Source organism: Pinus tabuliformis, chromosome 1_1, assembly GCF_031772625.1.
Source record: "Pinus tabuliformis cultivar Carrire ecotype Pingquan chromosome 1_1, CPIR1, whole genome shotgun sequence".
Taxonomy (NCBI): domain Eukaryota; kingdom Viridiplantae; phylum Streptophyta; class Pinopsida; order Pinales; family Pinaceae; genus Pinus; species Pinus tabuliformis.
This window is the reverse complement of record NC_142297.1, coordinates 50,572,753-50,595,851: the sequence shown is the minus strand read 5'-3', so window position 1 is coordinate 50,595,851 and position 23,099 is coordinate 50,572,753. Positions and strand designations below refer to the sequence as shown.

Below are 23,099 nucleotides of genomic sequence, written 5' to 3'. Positions count from 1 at the left end.
AGCAAGGCCACCACTGAAAGCTGGACCGGAGACTAGTCCTAGAGAATAAGGTGAACTCCTTATTAAAAATTCTCGTGCCTTTATGTTTGCTTACTGTATTCCTATGTTGTCTTTCCATTTAAATATTTGTGTATTAGCAATCTGATCAATCCGTTACTTAAATAACACAGAACACACACCAGCACATGAGTCTGTAATACATTTTGTTTGATAAATCTCTAACTTATGTCACTCGTCGAGTGATTATCCGATCAAGTGGTATCAGAGCTTTAGACTGTAAGGATAGACAAGCTTGTGTTGGCTTAGCTGTGAATGCTCACTAGATCAAAGCTCAAACTAGGAGAAGGAGAGTTGGTGGACATTAATCCTGAAATTGGGAGAGTCTATTCTCGGAAGACGATGTCAGAGGAAGGTTCTATGGGGCCAGACCCTCAATTCATAGAAAGTTTCCTAGCTATAAAGTCTATGGTAGAAGAAATGTATAGGGACTTTAGAAAGCATAAGGATGAAGATTCATCAAGTTCTAAACAAGATAAAGAAAAAGATGAGTCTCATTCCCATGACCACTCAAAAGGAAAGGGGAAAGAGGAAAGCTTTCTCACACCTCCTAATAGCCCTGTGCATAATAAGAAAGCATCTTTGATTAAGTTAGATGTTAAATTTGATTTGCCTATATATGATGGAGAGATAAATGCTGAAAAGTTGGACAATTGGATTAGACAAATTGATGTGTATTGCAGGGTACAGAACATAGACTCAGACAAGAATAAGATTCAGCTGCCAAGCCTACGCCTAGGAGACATTGCCTTGGTTTGGTGGGAAGGCAGAACCCAAGTTGATATAAAAATACATGGTAAGACCATCTCTGTCTGGAGTGAATTTGTTGCTGCAATCAAAAAGCAGTTCTATCCATTGGCCTACATGCAACAAGCCATGATGAGTTGCCAAACTCTTCGGCAATTGAAAGGGAAAAGTGTGCAAGGGTGTACTCAAGAGTTCAGAAAGAGAGCATTGATGTTGGGTGTCTCATTAGACTCACCAGAGACTCTTCTAAAGTACATTGGTGGTATACACAACTACATGAGGCATACCATCCTCATGTTTAATCCCACTAGTATAGATGAGGTATCTGTACAAGCTACTCATCTAGAAGCTAGAGGAAAGAATGGAAATCCAGAAGTTGGGGGACCATTCCAACCCACTGTAAGCAAGATCAAGGAGAAAAGAAAGTAGAAGTGGAAAGCAAGGAAGGCTAACACTGCACAAAAAGGTAAAGCTTCATGTACTCACTGTAAAAAGGAGGGGCATGATGACGAGCACTGTTGGATTCTGCATCCAAAGCTAAGACCTAAGAAGTCTGAGGGCAAGAAGAAGAAGACTGTTGCAGCTATTCAAAAGGATTTGGGGTCAAACTCGGGAGATGAAACAATCATTGCAGCACAGGTATAAAAGGTAAGAATTCTGAAGCATCTACTAGTAATTCTGCTCAATCTGTTATTGATGAAGAACATGAGAGAAAAAGGCATGAGCTTTTCCATATTCGAGTTGTTTCCAAAAATAAAAAGATTGATACTTTGTTTGATAGTGGCTCACAAGTAAATCTAATTTATGAAGCAATTGTAAAGAAATTGGGATTAGCAACTACACCTCATAAGAAACCATACCCATTAGGATGGTTGAATGATAAAGTACAACTACAAGTGACTAGACAGTGCAAAGTCAAGTTTTCTTTTGGGCCAGCATTAGTAGATGAGGTTGAGTTAGATGCAATTCCTTTGGATATATGTGGAATTGTTTTAGGAAGTCCCTACTTGTATGATAGAAAAGTTGTTTTCTATAGAGACGAGAACAAGTATCTACTTGTTAAAGATGGAATCGAATACTTTGTAAGAGCTCATAAGCTTAAGAATAATTATACTCTCATAAACTCAGGACAGATGAAAAGAATGATAAATTCATGCAAACAGTTCTTACTGATGGTTGTAAAGGAAAAGAAACCTGATAAAACCAATGTATTTGAGGGTTGTAATGCTGATCAACAAGCTGATATAGAAAAGATTGTTTCAGAGTATGATGTCTTATTTCAAGAACCTAAAGGTCTGCCACCCAAAAAGGGAATAGTACATGATATTATTTTGCAGCAAGATGTTCCTTTGCCTAACATTGGGATGTACAGGTTGTCTGCTTTAGAGAATGTTGAAATCAAGAAGTAGGTGCAGGAGTTGCTCGAGAAAGGGTTCATTAGGCCTAGCACATCACCATGTGGGTCACCAATCGTTTTGGTGAGAAAGAAAGATGGCTCGTGGAGAATGTGCATTTATTATTGAGCACTGAATAAGATAACAATAAAAAATCGTTATCCCCTTCCTCGCATAGATGATCTTTTAGATCAATTGAAGGAAGTTGTTTATTTCACCAAGCTGGATTTGCACATTGGATACCATCAGGTCAGAGTTGCAGAGAAATATGCATGGAAGACTGCTTTCAAAACAAAACAGGGATTGTATGAATGGCTGGTTATGCCTTTTGGCCTAACTAATGCTCCTGCTACTTTCATGAGATTAATGAATGATGTACTCAGAAGTTTTCTTGATGATTTTGTTATTGTGTATCTGGATGACATTCTGATTTTTAGTAAAATGTGGGAAGAACATTTAAAGCATGTTAAGCAGACATTAGATGTTTTCAAAAGAGAAAAAATTTATGTTAAACTCTCCAAATGTGAATTTGGCAAAAACTCTCTAAATTATTTGGGTCACATAGTAGGGGGAGGTGAATTGAAAATATATCCCTCCAAAGTGGCAGTCATTGTAAACTGGCCTAAACCTAAGTCTGCTACAGAAGTGAGAAGCTTCTTAGGAGCAGCACAATATTGGAGGAAGTTCATTTCAAATTATTCCTCAATTGCAGCTCCCTTACATGCTTTGACAGGATTGAACAAGGTGTTCTAGTGGGGAGGCAAACAGCAGAAAGCCTTCGACACCTTGAAAGAAAAGATTAGTACAACACCTGTACTAGCACTGCCAGATCTACAAAGACCATTTAAGATCCAAACTGATGCCAATGACTATGCCATGGGAGCAGTGTTGACACAACACGATAAACCCATATGTTATCATTCTGAGACTTTTAATCCTGCAGTAGTTAACTATCCTACATATGATAAAGAATTGTATGCATTAGTTCAAAGTGTAAAAAAGTGGAAACATTACTTAATCGGCAAAGAAACAGTAATACATACTGATCATCAGCCACTTCAATATCTACACTCCCAAACTAAGTTGCAGCAATCAAGACATTATAGATGGATGGGTTTTCTGCAACAGTTTCATTTAGTCATCAGATATAAAAGGGCATACATAACAAGGTTGCAGACATGTTATCCAGACCCATTATAAATGCATCTACCATACTTAAGCATAATTTTGTGTTGCATGAAAGCTACATAGAACAGTATGCTCAGGACATGGAATTTAAAGATGTATATGCAACTTTGAGTCAAGGCAAAAGAGTAGAAGAATTGGACTATCATGTGAAGGACCGACTCTTATATCATTGTGGGAAACTTTTCATTCCACAAACTGAGAGGGTAAAGATAATTAGGGAAGCACACACTTCTCTGATATCAGGTCACTTTGGAGTAAGTAAAACAGTTTCACAGCTGCAAAGGTTCTGCTATTGGCCGAGAATGAGTTTCTAGATATGTAAAAGGATGTGCTATGTGTGCTAAAAGCAAGCCCGACAACAGAAAACTAGGCTTATACACTCCATTGCCAGTTCCTTCTCATCCTTTGGAAAGTATTTCCATGGATTTTGTTGGGGGACTGCCTAAATCTGGGAAAGGTCATGATTATCTATATGTTGTTGTGGATAGGTTCAACAAAACGTGTATTTTGATACCCTGTAGTAAACAGATTACAGCTGAACAAACTACAAAATTGTTCTTTGAACATGTATGGGTTCATTTTGGATTACCCACTTCTATTGTATCTGATCGAGACACCCGATTTGTGGGGAAGTTTTGGTCAAGTCTGTGGGAACTAATGGACACCAAGTTAAAGAAAAGCACAACTTTTCATCCACAAACAAATAGCCAGACAGAAGTAGTTAACAGGATGGTGATCCAGTTACTGATGGGATATTGCAGCAAACACCCTAAGCTTTGGGATGAACACTTGTGTTATGTGCAGCATTCTTACAATAGAGCCAAACACTCTTCTACACAGAGATCTCCTTTTGAGACCTGTTTTGGTTTCATACCAAGATATCCTTTGGATTTTGTCTTTGGTAAAGACGCCATGGTTGATAGACACAGTGATGTGGATAAGGCAACTAGGTTCATTAAACAGATCCAGGAGATCCACCATGCAGTACAGGAACAGCTGGAAAGGAGCCAGGCCAAGTACAATGCTAGGCATGATAAGCATCGGATGTAGCATAGTTTCCAAGTTGGAGACCAAGTCTGGCTGTATATCAGCAAGGACAGGATGCAAGGTGAAGGTAAAAAGCTAAAACCTATCAGGTATGGACCCTTCATGATACTTGAGAAGATTGGTGAAAATGCTTTTTGCCTTGATCTACCAGCTTACATGCACATCTACTCAGTAGTAAATGTAGACTGTTTGAGGTTGTTTGAGCCTTCAATGATTGAGGACCCTGAAGATCAAAGTCAATTACCTTCTGTTGACGACCTGCTACCTGAATATCTTAATGAGTTGTAGGAAGACACAGTGTTGGATAGGAAGGTAAGGACGACACGCAGCGGAGAAGTGGAATACCTCTGGATTGGGCTCAAAGGTTCGAAGCCAAGCAGTGCAAAGTGGATTGAGATTGGGCAAGTGAGACAACAGTTTCCTCACTTAGTCGATGCTTGAAAACCAACTTTTGGTGGTCCAAAAGCTTTTTCAGTGGGAAGGCCGTGATCCGAATCGGATCCATAAAAGACTGTCAAAGAACCTTGACTATATCGGGACGAAACAAATCTCTAAAGAATCCAAAACAACAATCAAAAAACACCCTGAACCAGTGGCAATGGCAGCCAACGTGGAACGACGAGGACCTTGGTCAAAGCGCGTTGACCAAGGCCCATGGAGACTGTGCGGGAGGTCAAAGTAGCCCTGGATTGGGAAAAGGAGGTGATTTTTGATACGTGATCGCGCATCGCTGGGCAAACAGGGCTGAAGTGGAGGAAGCCCTAGCACTTGGATGCATGGCGAACTGGAGAACTGCGGGCGGAAAAAGGCAAAAAGTGCTAATCGTACAAGGCAGGACCCGCGCTATAGAAACCAGTGGTATGGGCGCCCTCAAATGGTAAACAGTTTTGGAGAAGGCAAAGCGATCCCACTCAACGATTGACGCATGGCGGCAGAGGTGAGAGAAAACCGCCATTGATCGCGCGTTATCGGTCGAGCAGGTCAACCGCGCGGGATGTGCGAATGACGTTGGATATGGGGGGCCCAGATCGGACAGCTGAGATTGCGCCCGATGGAAAGAAGCGGAATCGACAGGGAATTAAGCCGCGTTCTAAAGGGATTTGGAATCCGTTTGACTGCCACGGTGGAGGAAAAATGCATCCACGACGTAACTGAAGAAACGAACCGACGAGCAGGCTGGCGCTGTTCAGATGGGGACACGTGGCCACTCCCTGAGCGTCCATGCTGACGCCGAACAGGGAACTCCAAGCACAGCTGCAGAAGGTGAATCGACAGAGGCGGAAGAGGAACCGAATGGGCATGAGTTTGAATGGCTAAAAGCCATGAACAACGAAACAGAGAAGGGAGAAACAGTTGAACACTGAGAGACAGAAACCAGAGAAGAGGTAGTTAAGCGGAAGCAGAGATAGACAGAGGGCCGAGCTGACCAGTGGCAACATCGAGCACCAAAGCTTGAGAGATTCAAGCCATCCCATAGAGGAATCTGTCTGGATCGAGCATCATATTTGGCTCCTTCCATTGTAGACCAGAAGGTCACAGAGCTGGTAGGAAGAAGAAGAGTCTGTGTACTCCAGTGGCTTGGGGAATCCAAGAAACCACCCTGCCAAGCAAACCTACTTCAGGAGAACTCACATTGAGTCCCTGCATTGTAATTCTCTGCTTAAAGACACAATAAAACAAGGCCACCACTGAAAGCTGGACCGGAGACATAGCCTTGGAGAATAGGGTGAACTCCTTATTAAAAAATTTCGTGTCTTTATGTTTGCTTACTGTATTCCTCTATTGTCTTTCCATTTAAATGTCTGTGTATTAGCAATCTGATCGATCTGTTGCTTAAATAACATAGAACGCACACCAGCACATGAGTCTGTAATACCTTTTGTTTAATAAATCTCTAACTGATGTCACTCGTCGGGTGATTATCAGATCATCACCCCTTCGGGCTCCGCAAAAGAGTTAGTGAAGGAACTAGACATGGCTGGCTCTCCTATACTAGTCGGACAACCCATGACCCTGCTAGCATGGTTGTTCCTGCATCCTAGGGCACACAAAGACACAGATCACGATACGCCATCAAAATGCGAATGGTGCTCGCAACCTGGGTTAGTAGGGAAGCGGCAGGCTCGCACGACCGGTGTGACCACCTGACTATCTGTAGAAGGCTCAGTCCTAGCACTCCACGCAGTTGGAAGAGGGCGTGGGACTATAAAATAGGCTATAGAAACACTGCACATGGATGATCAACTACACAGGACGCACACGCGCACCAGGAGCTGCAATGCCGTGGAGAGGGAATGGAAAGCGACTGTTGTAGGTACGGTTCATGATAAGACGTCCCAATTAAGACACGTTGGAGCAAGCGACGGGCAATTAAGGCATAAGGGTAACCGACAAAATCGTGTTAATGAGCCACGAGGAGGGCGAATGGCTGATTTTAAATTTGAAACCGTATATAACACGCAAGAAAAGGGACACAACACTAAGGTTGCTTAGCTGAAGATTAGAATGCCCTGGTTTTCGGCAAAGCAGAAAGTAAAACAAATGGAGGAAAGTCTGTGGTTTCACGCACTGCCAAAGGAGTACCGAGAGTCATCCCACATGACAAGAAACCAACACAATGGAGAGCAACAACCACGCATAATGAAAGGTTTTTCCCTCCTCTTGGACCTCTTGACAGTTGGTCAAGAACTCTTCACAATGGAATTGCAACCAATTGAACAGCTCGCCAGCTACACATTCCTCAGCAAGCACAATGACTAAGGTTGGAACCTCGGTGCCGTGACATTTCTGCATCACTTTTCCAGCCAAAAACTAGGTAGCAACGTGAACAACCTTATTTGAAATATTATCAATCACGTACCCGCGCTACCCCTTCTTGAGCTTATATTTCTTTTTCAGGGTTTCTATCATTGCTACATCGCCATTCTTATCGACAATTTCCGTAGGGTCTCTCCCTTCACAGGGAAGTTGCGAGATCCTATGAACGAGTTCAGTGGTGATGCGGACGGGTTTGCCAATCCACAATATTCCCTCATGGACCAAATAGAGCAACTGCCTCATGACCAATATGGTGATAGGGGGCGAAGAAAGTGGGGGATGGACAAGAGACAGAGCAGCTCGACCTTGTCCACATTTCACAACCACTCCTTTGGCTGTAGGGTTGTAACTGTCCCTTCTTCCCTTTTTTCCATCAGTGCATCAAACGATAAATGGGGAAATTTCATTGTATCTGCCAGGTCCTAGTCTTCAAATTTCATTGTCGCAATCTGGCCGACCACCGAGCTTTCAACTGGAACTCCTTTTGGAAGGGACGAGGTGACGAGTATATTATCGACTTCATCCAGATTAGTAGGTACCTTAGCTTTCCCTTTGCTTGGAGGCACATACTTGGGCCGTCGTACTGGCTGGATAGTATCCTCATCGGGGTTTATTTCTTCGACATATGTTGGAGAACCCGCTTCCTCCTCGTCACTTTCAATTGTGACCGTTTTGCCCTTTTCTTCCATGGTGAGCTTACTAAAGTGCAGATGTTGTAGCGACCTTCTTACTGGTTCTAGAGTCTGGGAGTCCTTCTTGGTTCGCGACATCTAGGGTGATTTAGGGAGCTCAGCTACCTGCGGCGGGGGATTCTATGGACTCACTTCAGTAGGGTTTCTTGTCCTGAGGAATGACTCTCGGTATTCCTTTGGCAGTGCCTGAAACCACAGGATTTCCTCTATTTTTTTTACGTTCTGCTTTGCCAGAAACCAGGACTTTCTAATCTTCAGCTAAGCAACCTTAGTGTTGTGTCCCTTTTCTTGCATGTTATATACGGTTTCAAATTTAAAATCAGTCGTCGCCCTCCTCGTGGCTCATTAATGCGATTTTGGTGGTTACCCTTATGCCTTAATTGCCCGCCGCCCACTCCAACATGTCTTAATTGGGACATCTTATCATGAACCATACCTGCAACGGTCGCTTTCCATTCCCTCTCCACGGCATCGCAGCTCCTGGTGCGCGGGTGCGTCCTGTGCAGTTGATCATCCATGCGCAGCTTTTCTACAGCTTGTTTTATAATCCCACGCCCTTTTCCAACTATGTGCAGTGCTAGGATTGAGCCTTCTATAGATAGTCAGGTGGTCGCACTGGTCTTATGAGCCTATCGCTTCCCTATTATCCTGCGCTCCGAGCACCATTCGCATTTTGATGGCGCATCGTGATCTGTGTCTTTATGTGCCCTAGGGTGCAGGCGCAACCATGCTCGCAGGGTCGCGGGTTGTCTGACTAGTATAGAAGAGCTAGCCATGTCTGGTTCCTTCACTAACTCTTTTGCAGAGCTGGGAGGGGTGACTTCTACTTGTAGTTTATCAATTTCCTCATCCAACCTCGCACTTTTCTCTCGGAGTCTGGCCCCCGCTTCCTCTAACTCACGAAGTCCCTTCTTACCGTGTCAGACGGCTTCCCATAGCTATTGAATTCCTTCGCGTAGGTTCCCGTAGGCAAGACGGACTGTAGAGGTAATGGTTCGTCTGGTGGTGGAGAAAGTTCCCTTCCCGCCCCCGCGAGCCCTTGTTCCGTGCGGATCCGGTTGGGTTGATGCTCATGCGATGTGCATTCGTGCCCTTCGTAGGTGATGGATGACTGCTCTGCACCACCAGGGTTGTCGCGCGCATCCTCCAATCCATACCTGGAACCACCTCCTACATCTCAGCTTCTGCGCCCTCCATCTGGGTGCGCGCGGTGCTTCTTCCGGCGCACCAGGTTGCTCCTATGTTACAATTAAGGTGCCAAGGCTAACAAACTGCCCTTCCTTCGTTGCGCCATTATCCGCTGGCCATTGTCTTTCTTCTGTGGTCACGCGTCGCAACGATCTAATCATCATATTACAATTAAGTGTTGTAACTTCATGCAATCATTTTTGCCATCACTCAGTCTCCTCATCTGAATCCGATGTGCACGAGCTATCACACTACCATGAGATTCTTCCATCGTCTGTGGGATTCACCAGATCGTGGTACTGCGCTGTTATCTGATAGATGCAGTCCAATTCATCGTCGCACACCGGTTCGGTGTAGCGCTCTCCTTCAGCTAGGTCCAACGGAACTATTACCCACAGTGACTTCTTCTCAAATGTCATTTTCTGCCTTTTTAAATTGATGACCCCATTCATGTCCGTGGCCCAATCGATTCCGAGCAACGCAGGGTAAGGATTACTGTCATCAACAATTTCTATTACCTCGAAGTCGGTCTGCGTACTTACGCCTTCAATGTCCACTGTCACCCCTTGCAATCAGCCCATCAGTAAGATCTTTTGTTGGTTGGCCATCCTTAGTTGAATCGGGGACCACTATAGTGCAGGCTTACCCATGCGTTCCCATGTTTGCTTAGGTAGCACGTTCGCATCCGAACCCAAATCCAGAATGACCTGGTCCATCTCGTATTCGCCGATTTGCACTGTCATTCTCATCTCTCGTCCAATGCACAGGGCATGTTTTCCTAGTGTCTGGACTACGCGCGGTTCGCCCGACCCGACACACTTAATGATCAACTCCTGTAATCCTTTAATGTCTTTGTTATCACATAACAACTTCATGCAGGTTTCAAGGAAGGTAGTAATCATGGAGCGGTCCAATATTGGCTCTATTTAGTCCCTCCTACCTGGAGTAGAGACTTCCGCAAAGTTGTTTTGAGCTTCCTTAGACGTCCTCATCCCTTGTTCCAGCTCAGAGTCAGGTTCCTTTGTAGGTGCATTGTGCCTCTTCCCGTCTTCTGCAAGCTCTTTCCGCGTATCGCCTCCTGTGGTTGCGCCACTCCTCAATACCATGTTTATACTGGGGTCCTCTTCGCGTGGTTCCGATCGCATCATCTGGACATTTTGAGTTGGTGTGGGTTGTAACACTCCCTTCTCATGCATATGGGTAATTAACGTTGGACAATCTACCATTTCATGATCAAACTGCTCACAATAGGGACAAGAGATCCTAGTTGGGTTGGTGCAGTCACGAGCGTAGTGCCCTAGCCCTCTGCATTTATAATAGATCAGTTGTCTGCGGCCACCTGACTATTTGTAGAAGGCTCAGTCCTAGCACTCCACGCAGTTGGAAGAGGGCGTGGGACTATAAAACAGGCTGCAGAAAAGCTGCGCACGGATGATCAACTGCACAGGACGCACCCGCACACCAGGAGCTGCGATGCTACGGAGAGAGAATGGAAAGTGATTGTTGTTGGTACGGTTCATGATAAGATGTCCCAATTAAGACATGTTGGAGCGGGCGGTGGGAAATTAAGGCATAAGGGTAACCGCCAAAATCACATTAATGAGCCACGAGGAGGGCGAACGACCAATTTTAAATTTGAAACTGTATATAACACGCAAGAAAAGGGACACAACAATAAGGTTGCTCAACTGAAGATTAGAACGCCCTAGTTTCCGGCAAAGCAAAATGTAAAGCAAATGGAGAAAATTCCATGGTTTCAGTCACTGCCAAAGGAGTACCGAGAGTCATTCCTCAGGATAAGAAACCCTACCGATGTGAGTCCATAGAATCCCCCAGCGCAAGCAACCGAGTTCCCTAAATCACCCCTGACGCCGCGGACCAAGAAGGACTCCTAGACTCCAGAACCAGTAAGGTCGCCGCGGCATCTACACTTTAGTAAGCTCACCATGGAAGAAAAGGGAAAAATGGTCACAATTGAAAGCAACGAGGAGGAAGTAGGCTCTCCAACATATGTCGAAGAAATAAACCCTGATGAGGATACTATCCAGCTGGTACGACGGCCCAAGTATGTGCCTCCAAACAAAGGGAAAGCTAAGGTACCTACTAATCTGGATGAAGTCGATAATATACTCGTCACCCCGTCCCTTCCAAAAGGAGTTCTAGTTGAAAGCTCGGTGGTTGGCCGGATTGTGAAAATGAAATTTGAAGACTGGGACCTGGCAAATACAACAAAATTTCCCCATTTAGCGACTGATGCACTGATGGAAAAAAGGGAAGAAGGGACAGTTACAACCCTACAACCAAAGGAGTGGGTGTGAAATGTGGACAAGGTCGAGCTGCTCTGTCTCTTGTCCATCCCCCACTTTCTCCGCCCCCCTTTTCACCATATTGGTCATCAAGCAGTTGCTCTATTTGGTCCATGAGGGAATATTGTGGATCGACAAACCCGTCTGCATCACCATCGAACTCGTTCATAAGATCTCGCAGCTTCCCTACGAAGGGAGAGACCCTAGGGAAATTGTCGATAAGAGTGGCGATGTAGCAATGATAGAAACCCTGAAAAAGAAATATAAGCTTGAGAAGGGGTAGCGCAGGTACATGATTGATAATATTGCAAATAAGGTTGTTTGTGTTGCTACCCTGTTGCTAGCCGAAAAAGTGATGCAGAAATGCCGCAACACCGAGGTTCCAGCCATAGTCATTGCGCCCACTGAGGAATGCACAGCTGGCGAGCGGTTCAATCAGTCACAATTCCTTTGTGAAGAGTTCCTGACCAATTGTTGAGAGGTCCCAGAGGAGGGAAAAACCTTTCATTATGCATGGCTGTTGCTGTCCATTGTGTTGGTTACCATTGAGTTACCCAAAGACAACCAGTTCCCCACCTTGGACTAGGATTGGCCAGAAGCTGCCAAATACGCTTCCCTTTGGGTGATAAGAGATGTTGTACGAATCCAGGGCATCAATATCTTTTGGGTATTAATGGATGCGAGTGTGCGACAGTGGATTAACGAGCTACCCCACCTGTCCACCGAAATCTATGAAAGTGTGAAACATATTGCCGAGTTTAAAGCAGACATGCACTTTGTCTACATACGGTTGCACAAGGACCTCGACCAAACATGGACCACACTCCCTCTCATTTCCATTGATGAAGCTATTGACGCCGTATTAGATACTTGGCCACCAGCATGGCGCGGACCCAATGTAGAGGGGTGCAATGAGGCTGTTATCCGAAGGTAGAAGATGCAGCTAAGCGCGCAACACAACAAAAGTGGAACGAACAGCACGTTGTAGAGACTCGGGTGGCCCGAGAGGCGGTGTAGACTTCAACAGAAAAAGCACCAATAGGAGGGGTTGCGTCGACAAAGGACAAAAGCAGTCAGAAGGTACCCTCGGAGACGGCCATGGAGACAGGGACGAAATGAACACCGTAAACCACCACAGGTGTGCCCTTAAAGCGGTCGGTGCCGACAGAATGGGCGAAGCCACAAAAGAAGGCCAACGCGTCCAAATGGGATGGCGAACTAACCACCTTGACTGAGGGTTACCCAAGGGACACTGTTCGCGAAGCCACTTGAGATGCAATCAACGACACCATGTCGGAGCACCAGATTGTGTTGGGGGAGCTCCATGACTAGCTACAAGGACTGAGTGCACGGGCATCACACATGGGAACCACCGCTACTCATGACGTTACAGGAATGTCAGCCACTAAGCAATTACTGAAATCCCAACTAGCTCATACTCGATTTCAATAGGAGCATTGATAACGGAAAATGAGGAGGACCGAGCTGTGGTAGGACGACTTCAAGGTATGGGACTCAATTTGGCTGCCCTCTCGTGCAATAGTTTGTACCAACTCCAGGACAACACCACGATGGAGCTTCGCGCCAAAGAGAGGCACGTGACACAGGTCCTCAACAAACAATGAATTAATATAGAACAGTTGAGCCTACAACAGGACCAAGCCATCACACAAATTCAACAAGTGGAGCTACTGGTCAGGGAAGCATGTTCACGAGCCCCTGAGCTAGAGATTGCGCTTGACTTGCTTATTGGCGTACGAATCAACAAGCTAGCTAGTGGGTTCTAAATCGCAAAGGAGGAGGCCACAGAGATTCAAGTGGAGCTCAGTTTGTAGATTACCGAGCTGAAACTGCAGGCACATCCTTCAACGCCCCCTGAGGTCACTGAGCAGTGCAAGAGCATCATTAGCTCCAGCTGGGAAAATATCACATGATCCATGAAGGCATGCACTGACTTGTTGACGCAATCGCTTATCACACTCACTTCACTCTAAGAAGGTCCTACCCTACATCGACTAGAAACCGAGGCAAGAGAGCTCCAGCAAGCCTACGATAATATCAGGGGGACCGCGCAGACGGTTGTGGTTACGCCATGCTTGGCCAAGATGAAGGAGGCCCATGCTCTGAAAGTCCAAGATGATGCTGCCCGCCAGAAAGAAGCAGTGATCAAAGAACGTATCCAACCATGGATTGATGAGGCATTTGTGGTTTCCACCGCCATTGAGTGCAAGGTGGCACACATACAGGTAGAGTATGCACCCGGTGCAGAAGCTTCGGTGGAGACTGATGTGTTGGCGGCTCACATTGCACGAATATAATAGATTGTGGATGAGTTTGCTGCATGTACCAGTGAAGCAAGAAGCTGTTGTTTGACCTCTGCGCGAAGATTGTCACACTAGCCGAGTGACTCGGGACGAGTCATGATGATTGTGTTAGGGGATTGTTGGGTAGCAGAGGGTTCACGTAATAGTTTTGGGGTTCAAAATTCAAAATTTTGGGAAAGATATGGTAAAGACTCCATGAAGTGCACGAAGAACAAATTGTAAATAAGTCGAGTCAAAGGGTTGTCGCCCAAGAAATAATATAGAATAATAGGAAGTAAGTTGGTCCATGGACCATAGGAAGGTATAAATAGAGCGAGGCTCTATGGGTAGAAGGAAGATTTTTGGTATGTAATCTTAGATCTGATATGTAATGGGTTTTTGAGAAGAAAATTCTTGAAGCGTCTGTAAGTCCGGGACGAGGGTATTGGGTAGTGGATAGAGGCTCTACAGTTGTGTGCACATAGGCTTGGAAGAGTCCACATTTGTGTGCGCGGACCCCTGTAGCTGAGTGCGTAGGACGGATCTGGATGTATTGGTGAAGAAAGTGAATAAAGATAAGTTGATTCTGAAATTTTGTGTTAAATTTGAATTATCGTGGATCTAGCTAATGTATGGTTAATATAAACTGTTTGATCTATGCACATATGCTTATGTTATGAATATATGTGAATCTGTGTCTATTCTAAGTGCATGAACTGGTTAATTCTGATAATTGTTTAAAGACCATAAAAAGTAGATTGAATATATAAACAACGCATTAATAAGTATTAAGGAGTATTCTAGGTCTGGATCTGCACGAAGCAGAGTGGCACGAAGCCACAGAATGGTGCGCGAAACCTCTAGACCACATCAAGACATCCCAAGGGTGTGGAAACTTGGTTCCAGCACCCTCCCCTGCTACCTCGAGTGAGACCTCAGTTCGCGCTCCGCGGGCTGTTGTCGAAAGGGCCGGTAGTTGCGGGATTTGTTTGGCTAAATAACTCTTTCGAACCTGGGTCAAACCCCTATATAGGTTTCCACTGCCATTGAGTGACATCCGGACCAGTTCCAGTGTTCCGACATCAGACACCCCCTAGACAGATCGTGATGTGTTTCCCAGAAAAATAACTCTTCCGAACCTGGGTCAAGCCCCTATAAGCCAACAACCAGGATTGGACAGAGTGTTGGATATTCATGGCTTTGTTGATGCAGATTGGGTTGGAGATCTCGATCAGAGAATATCTACAAGTGGGTATGTGTTTAACCTATTTGGAGGTGCAGTTAGTTGGATGAGTAAGAAACAATCTGTAGTGGCACTATCAACTACAGAGGCAGAATACATGGCAACCACTCATGTAAGCAAGGAAGCAATTTGGTTGCAGAGATTGTGTTCAAGTATGGGGTTAGTATAGGGAGCTATAAGGATAGACTATGACAACCAAAGTACAAATTTCTTGGCAAAGAACCCTGCTTACCATTCAAAGACAAAGCACATTGATGTGTAGTATCACTTTGTGAGGGATATGATAGAAGACAAAAAGGTGTTGCTGGTAAAGGTGGACACTTTGAAGAACACTATATATGCATTGACAAAATCTGTGAGCTTTGAGAAGTTCTCTTGGTGTAGAGAAACAATGGGCGTTGCAGGGCTAGATAAATGACTAAGCTCTTTTGTGGCCCCCATGGAAAGAAAACAACAAGTGGGAGAAAGTTGGGTTGTGTTATATTCTTTCCACGACTAGCTCCCCTAGTTAATCGGGGGGTTAGAGGGGAAGTGGAAAACCCCCTTGTCCAGGGGGTTTAAGGGGGGCAGGTAGCCCCCCTCTACGGGGTTCAGGGCAGCGCCACGGGAAATTTTTTTTTGGACCCTATATTAGGTGGGGCGAACCTACCTATGGTTTTGTGCATGGTTTTTCGCACATGGTTTTGGGTGCGTTGGTTTTCGGTCCATGGTATTGGATGCTTCGGCATGTATATATATGTATTGTAACATTGAAAGGAACATAATGAAAAATCAATCTGGTAGTCCCTGTTTTGGGATCCAAGGGAAATCTCTGTGTATATGTGTTTTATGTGTTATGCTCTCGCATTGTTTATTTTCTGTTCTTAGAATTTGTATGCAGGTAATTTCTGTACGGGGTTAAAACTTACATTTTATTTATTGCTCTGTCAGAATCTAATCTTCTTACAAATTTTACTTCACTCTTTAAAAATCTTATTATGTAAACATCATTGATAATACCATTTCCATGAGAAGAGTCTTTTTAGTTTTCACATATAAATCATGTAAATAAAATATTTTGTTGTCATATTTAATCCCTTTTCTTTTAATGAAATAGATGGTGTGCTTTGTTACCCACCATTTTGTGGGTAATATCCCTAGGATATTTTTTTCTCCGAGATGGTCCTCAGCGAACAACCAACAACCCCTTGCAGCCACTAGCTAGCTCGTTGTGCCATTTTCTCCATCCCCTGAGCCAACCATGTGGTCCCTCGCCCATCTGCCATGATCGTATGTTTGAAGGTGGGCCTCTTGAATCTAAAGGTATGCCTTGTCATTTGGAAGTTGAGTATTGTAGTTTTCTTATCATGGACACTCATGGCATGGATTAATGGGGGGATTTGACGAAAAGAATGGGCTAGGTCTGTGCTTTTGTCCCCTAAACCCCTTTTAGGAATTAACCTTGGATTCTAGTCTCGTGGGATCTCTTTTACTGAGCATTTGGTTCCAGGGATGGTATTTCATGGGAAACCCAGATTTTGTGGTTCTGCTCCCTTATCCGCTTATATTACCCTTTTTCCATTCATTATTACCTCATTCATCATTTCTTCCGCTTGGGTCCACATAGGGTTAGCTTTCCCCTTCCCCTTGCCCACACCTTGGGTCATGGCCTAGAATGAAGCCCTGAGGTTGATACAGCTGGAAAGAAAGTTGCATATTGGCCACAATCAATAGGATTATGTACCACAAGATGCAAAATATGGTCGGGACAAATACATTTAGTGTGTGGACAAAAGCCAATACATGAGCTCTGCCCCATCATCTTGGCCATCACTCTGGTTCCTACATGTTCTATGAGCCTTCTTCATTGTATAGGAACCCATGATTGTTCCAACCCCTGGTGGGCTATGAATTGCTCCACCTTAAAAGGGAGAATTCACTGCTATATCTTATACATCATGCTCTAACCCCTTGAGCCCCGAGTAGTTAATCAAAGAAAATCATAAAAATGCAAAAGGCATAAAAATAATGGTGGAAAAATCAAGGTCAGGGCACCCCATGTACCGCGAATTCTCCCTCCTACACATTATAAACCCAAGTGTGGGCTTCCCTCTTATTAGCTACCCTTGTACCCCAGCATGTGACCCAAGGTTGCCCCTTCTCATTCCCTACTTCATTCACCTATCTGTCACATGCCACCACCTTTTGAAGGATGTACCTGACTATATTATCCCATTTAGAAGTAGAAACCACCTAATAAGATTATTGGTTAACCCCATTTTGAGTTTAGGAGACATTGGCATATCCCGAAGCCCATTATGGAAGGGCAGACCATTATGAAGTCCCCACATGTGGTCCATGATTAGGTAAGCTCATTTACTTGATTTCTTTAATGACTTGTTGTACTGGAAGGATAGGGGATGCATTGAATCTTATGCAGGATTGTAGATGGTTTCCATCTTGGGTTTGGTCCCACTATATGGGGTCCTAATCCTCCAAAGGGCTACATTGGCACATGTACGGTGAGCGTTGAGAGCCATGGGCCTCCAAAACAATAGAGTTCACTCCATGGATCCCCACAACTATTCAAATATTGCTCGTGGTTCACGTATTAGACGAGGAGGATGCACCTGATCCATCATGCCCAACTGGCCCCAGATCTACACCATACACTTGGCAGATGATCCAAGACTTGCACGATGATGTGGCATTACCTGCACCATCATCCTAGCCCTTGCAAGCAATCTACATGCATCTTCGATTTGTTTGGAGACCCATGAGGACACTTGTGTGCCCCCACATGTCATTTGGAGCACCATAGGTTATTACAAGGGGACAACCCCTTCTCCACTGCTTTTTAGGGTCCTATTCTTCATTGTGGCACCCATGGACCTCATTAGGCCTCTTAGAGGGCCCTATGACATCATAGATTACTATTTTACCTCTTGAGAGGCTTACCTTTTCATTTATGAACTAGTTTGGTGGGCTTGTCACCAAAAGATAGTTATTTGCACATTATTTTAGTTAATGGGATAATGTAGGCTCAAATTAGGTATTTCAAACTCCTAATGAGTGTATAAATAGGAGAGACATGAAATCATTTATATTATCACTTGGATTGGATCATATCTTCTTGTGAGATTTTCGCTATCTTTTGAGGATGAGACTATTTGGATCAATGTATCAATTTCGATGTTTGATTATTCTTCCTTGTCTTGGAGGTTCTATGATTGGAATATCTTGGTGATTGGATATATTATTCTTACATGTAAGTACTATGTTAATGCTATTTTGATTCTCTATTTTGTTGCATTCATGATATTGGGATTTTCACCATTCTAGGGTTAATTTGCTACTTTTCTTGGAACAAAATTGTGGAAATTAAATCTCTAAATAGTGTTGTATCATGATTGGGCCATGTTTGAATGAATGAATGTTCCTAGAGACATCCTTGTCTTGACAAGTAACCAGATATTGTTGGATGAAGTATAAATGACCTTGAAGCTACTTCCATTAAGCCCTAATACCCAAAAAAGTTGTCTTTTAGGCCTCCTTGACTAGTGAAAATCAATCCAAACTCTAAATCTTTCATGACTCCATCTCTCACAAAGGACAAAGCACTGATCCTCCTTTGGTGATCACTTTAAAGCTTATTTCTTTCACCTTCCCCTCTTTTTCTAGGCCTAACCTACATAGGTCACCTAGGGCATCAACTGTCCCTTTAGGTTTCCCTCCTAGGATCCCTACTAGTTTGAGCGGTAACATACTTTTACAAGTCAATTTGCTATATGAGAGATTTATTAGAATATTTGTTGAGGTTTGTTCTTTAGCACTCACCCATTGCATTCATTTGAAGATAGAAAAAGAATGTTCCATCAATCAAGAGAGGAGTACCACCTCTATAAAAATCAGGAGAGTCTTTCTTGTTTCCCTAAAAATTTTCTCTCGATGTTGGTAATTTTCCTTTGATAAGAAAATTGATCAACACTCTCAAATTGATAGGTTTCCTATTAGATCTCAATCAAATTTATACAACTCCTTCAACTCATTTGTTCACTATCAAGGAGTCGATTCATCTTCATCTTCTTTAATATTTATAATTTTATTATTTACATGGACACAAATCTTGAAGGATTATGTCCATTAAATTCTAATATAAAGTACAAGGTTGGATGTGAATTTGGGACCAATACTCAATTATTAAAGATCAATGTCCAATTTCCTTGCTCACTATTTGAATAAATTTTGTTTATATTATTTTAATAGTTTAATTTTGCAAATTCTAAGTTTTTGACATGTTTCCTTTTTGACAATACATTGAATTTTTTTTATAAAGGAGATGTTAGACTAAGTCTTGCATAACTTAAGCTTTGATGATTCCAACAAAAGGTATCAAAGAATATAATTGATAGAGCACGACCATTGCAATCCAACCGCTGCAACCCATGCACTGTCATTAAGATTAGAATAATTATAATGGATTAATCTAATTAATTATAACTTCTACCATGTATCTAATAACATTGTCATGGGTTAATGATAAACTATTATAAAGGTAATTCAAAATACATGCATTTGGACATAAATGGAAAATGTGACATATGAATTCCTTTTGATAATAATGAGGGAAATGATTTGGTTGTGATGTTCTTGTCTAAGCCCTTGTGGTTTGATATAAATATGTGTAGGATGTTATACATTTTCTTTATGTTAGTCTCTTTTACTACCCTTTAATACACGTTGCAATTCACTTTGTTGCATTGAGTGATGGTGCAACTTTTATCGGTGACAAGTTGATCGGCTAGGGATAAATTAAACTACACAATGTAGGTAGTAAAGGTGAGATTATAATCAAAAGTTACATAATTGAATTCTTAGCACATATTGTACCATAATATTTTCATTCTAAATTTTTCATATATTATTTATATTGTTCATATATTGTTTGTTAAACTATATTGTACAATCTACCCAAAAAATTGTTTCGCAAACTCATATCTTTAAATATGTACAACTTTTACATGATCGTAGTTATATAAATCTAGTGATTTTCTTTTGATATAATCCAAATTATATTCTTCAAAATTTAGTGTACCCAACTATCTAAGTATTAATATCTTTACACTTAAGATGCCACAATAATACATATAAACTTTTTAATATGTAAACATTAATTCATTGATTTGTTCACCAAATAATTACATTATATAATATTTGAATAGTAAAAGAGCATTGATATGCATTTATGTAACTATTTGTGTTTAATGTACATAAATTGTTTCTTTGTTTTTTTAATGTGTTTTCCATTTCCATATAGATATGTGTATAATATATATATTAATATATATATATATATATATATATATATATATATAATTTTAAATTATTTTTAAAAACACATAAATTTGATATTATTTTTTGTTTTTGTTTTAATGTTGAATAAAAAAGTGATCTATCCACTTATAAGATGCTATCATTATGGATTGTGTGGGATCTATAACAATAATTGTGTAAGATAAAATTTTCATATATGTAAATATACATGCTTACATACCTGCAATTTTAAATTGTTTTGAAAAATACAATAATATGAGTATTTTGGACTTTAATATTAAATAAAAAATGATTTGAATAAAAATGATTTATGATATTTATAGGGATACATATTGTGACCAGAATTGTGCATCGAGATTATATGGGGACACATATTGTCACAAGAATTGTGCAAAGGTGGCTTAACTAAAACATCCCATAAATAATTCACACCCTTTACTTATCCCCATATATCTTGAATTAAAATCTTAATAAAAATTAAACCTATGCTCGAACAAAATAAATAAAATGTCCATATGACAAAGTATGCATCGAGGCCTCGTCACTTAGCTCAGACAAAGAGGGCTCGTCACTTAGCTTAAACCCTGTGAGTAGGGTTTTGGCTGCAGCCGCGAGCGGGTCTATAGTGCTCCTTATATCGTTTTGTATTTGTTGGGCTGCTTGCGGTCGCATTCGTTGAATGCGCATTCAGTAGACGATCAGAACGAGTTACACTTTTAGGTTTTATCTACTAAAACCCCATTTCGCCCCAAAGAGCCTTTTTTTCGTTGTTGCTTCATGTTATCTTCGAGCAGCGCTGTTACGTATGTGAAACAAGAACGCCGGTGAAAAAGCCGGGGAATTATACAGAACCCTGCAAAAAGACGGCGATTTTTTACGAATTGATCGTCCATTTTATTATTCTTTTAGGCTGGACCTTCTCACTGATGTTGTAATTCTCACTTTGCAATGGTAAGTCCTGAAATTTTAATTAATTCATTCCTCTATTCAAGAATCGGAAGCCTTCGATCAAGAATCGGAAGCCTTCGATCAGTCTTAGTTGATTTTTTTGGTGTTTTTGACCGTTTTGAAACAAGAGCGTGTGGGATTTTACAGGCGCTTTACTTGCTGTTCGAATTCGCTTCTGGATATGGGTTGTTTGAGGCACATGGAATAGATGAAATTGGGCAGAGCACAGAGGCTGTTCAGAGCTCCATTATCGATTTAAATCGATTTGGGAAGGTCGTGAAGCTGACTGCAATTCAGCCATTTAGTTCGGCAGCTGATGCATTGAACCAGTGCAATGCAGTCTCTGAAGGTTGGCTATTGTTTTCATTTTTTCTAATAAGCAAGTATTACTTAACCAAATACAATATCTACATGTATTTGGAGGGATTGGGTTCAAGACATTTGGCACGAGAGAATTAGCGATATAGGTTTATCATTTTAGTGTATTAGTAGGATGAGTTTGATTTTGAGTTGGCAAAGTTTAGGGTTCACAACTTAAATGTAACCAAGTGGTTACTTGGCCGCCTATGTTGTCACCATTGTGGTTTGTGGTTTCACATGGGGCACTCAATAAATTTTGATCACTAGTCTATGAGCTTGCATATAGTGATATTCTTGAAATGTACAGCCTTCAAATCACCCTCTCGAAAGGTGATTCAACAGGTAGACAGACTTACTTGAATGATTAGTTTCTAATAATCAGGAGTCAGATAGCCATAGTCTTCTTGTTTTTAGCAAGCTTGCAGTCAAGGAGCCAACACAAAGACAACATTCACAATAAATAGAATCTCTAATTGGTGTTATTGCCAGAGTGAGGGAGGATTCATATATCAATTCAGGGACTTGCACATGAAAGCCAATTTCAGGACTGTGGAAGCTTTTTGTTTGTATAGTACTCCATAAACCAACCTAAAGTCAGGGTCAGGGTTGTCAAAGCTTTTGGTTTGTGTTGTACTTCATACACCAATTTTTGTCTCACAATTGTTGATATTGTGGGACAATGTACTCACGCACGCAAACTCACAGCTCTAGATTCTTTATAGTACTCCATAAACCAACCTAAAGTCAGCTTCAGGGTTGTCAAAGCTTTTGGTTTGTGTTGTACTTCATACACCAATTTTTGTCTCACAATAGTTGTTATTGTGGGACAATGTACTCACGCACGCAAACTCACAGCTCTAGATTCTTTATGTATGACAGTCAAGGACACCAACATGAGACCAAGAATGAGATGGTTTGATAACCTATGCCGAGTGATGGTGACGATAGAAGGGATGTCAATATGCGAGCATTTTGCCCTGTTGAGTATGAGATTTCTTTTTGATAATGCTCATTAGTAAGCCAGACTAATGACGCGTTTTTTCCAAATTTGGAGAGATTGAAACGTTCCCGATCGTTGAGACAGTCATGAGCAAGATAAACATTAATAATTCTCTTTCAATGGTGTGGAGCTTGTAGTTCACATATCCACTGCTCAAACACAACGATAACAAAATACAACACCTATCAGTGTTCTTAAGATTTCATTTGATATGCTTCAAAATAAAATGTCACAGGTAGATGCATTCCTGCGAGAGTTCTTTTAGGAACTAATGATGTTTGGACCTATCAGAGCTTAGCGTAGATCATGTTCTTTTCATTGAGACTTAGATTATATGAATTATTACTCTTACCAGAGCAAGCATTCACGATGCAATTCAAAAATTTAATAACGGTAGATGACTTGATTCCACTATAGCTTAGAAATCATGGTAAATATTCTCTATATATGTAAATGAAAGGGCGGAACACATTCTTTGTGTCGATACTAAGGCTGA

The 23,099-nt window shown here is 42.1% G+C and overlaps 1 protein-coding gene across 1 annotated transcript in view; it reads left to right on the top strand.

Annotated features, from left to right (window-relative positions):
• Positions 1–20,826: 20,826 nt before the first annotated feature.
• Positions 20,827–23,099, top strand: part of LOC149211521 (nucleolar protein 56-like) — a 101,678-nt gene continuing 99,405 nt past the window's right edge. Inside the window, exons 1-2 of the mRNA XM_089391520.1 lie at positions 20,827–21,246; positions 21,391–21,592. Coding sequence (XP_089247646.1) covers positions 21,244–21,246; positions 21,391–21,592 — 205 coding nt within the window. The 5' untranslated portion in view covers positions 20,827–21,243. The remainder of the gene's footprint in view (positions 21,247–21,390; positions 21,593–23,099) is intronic.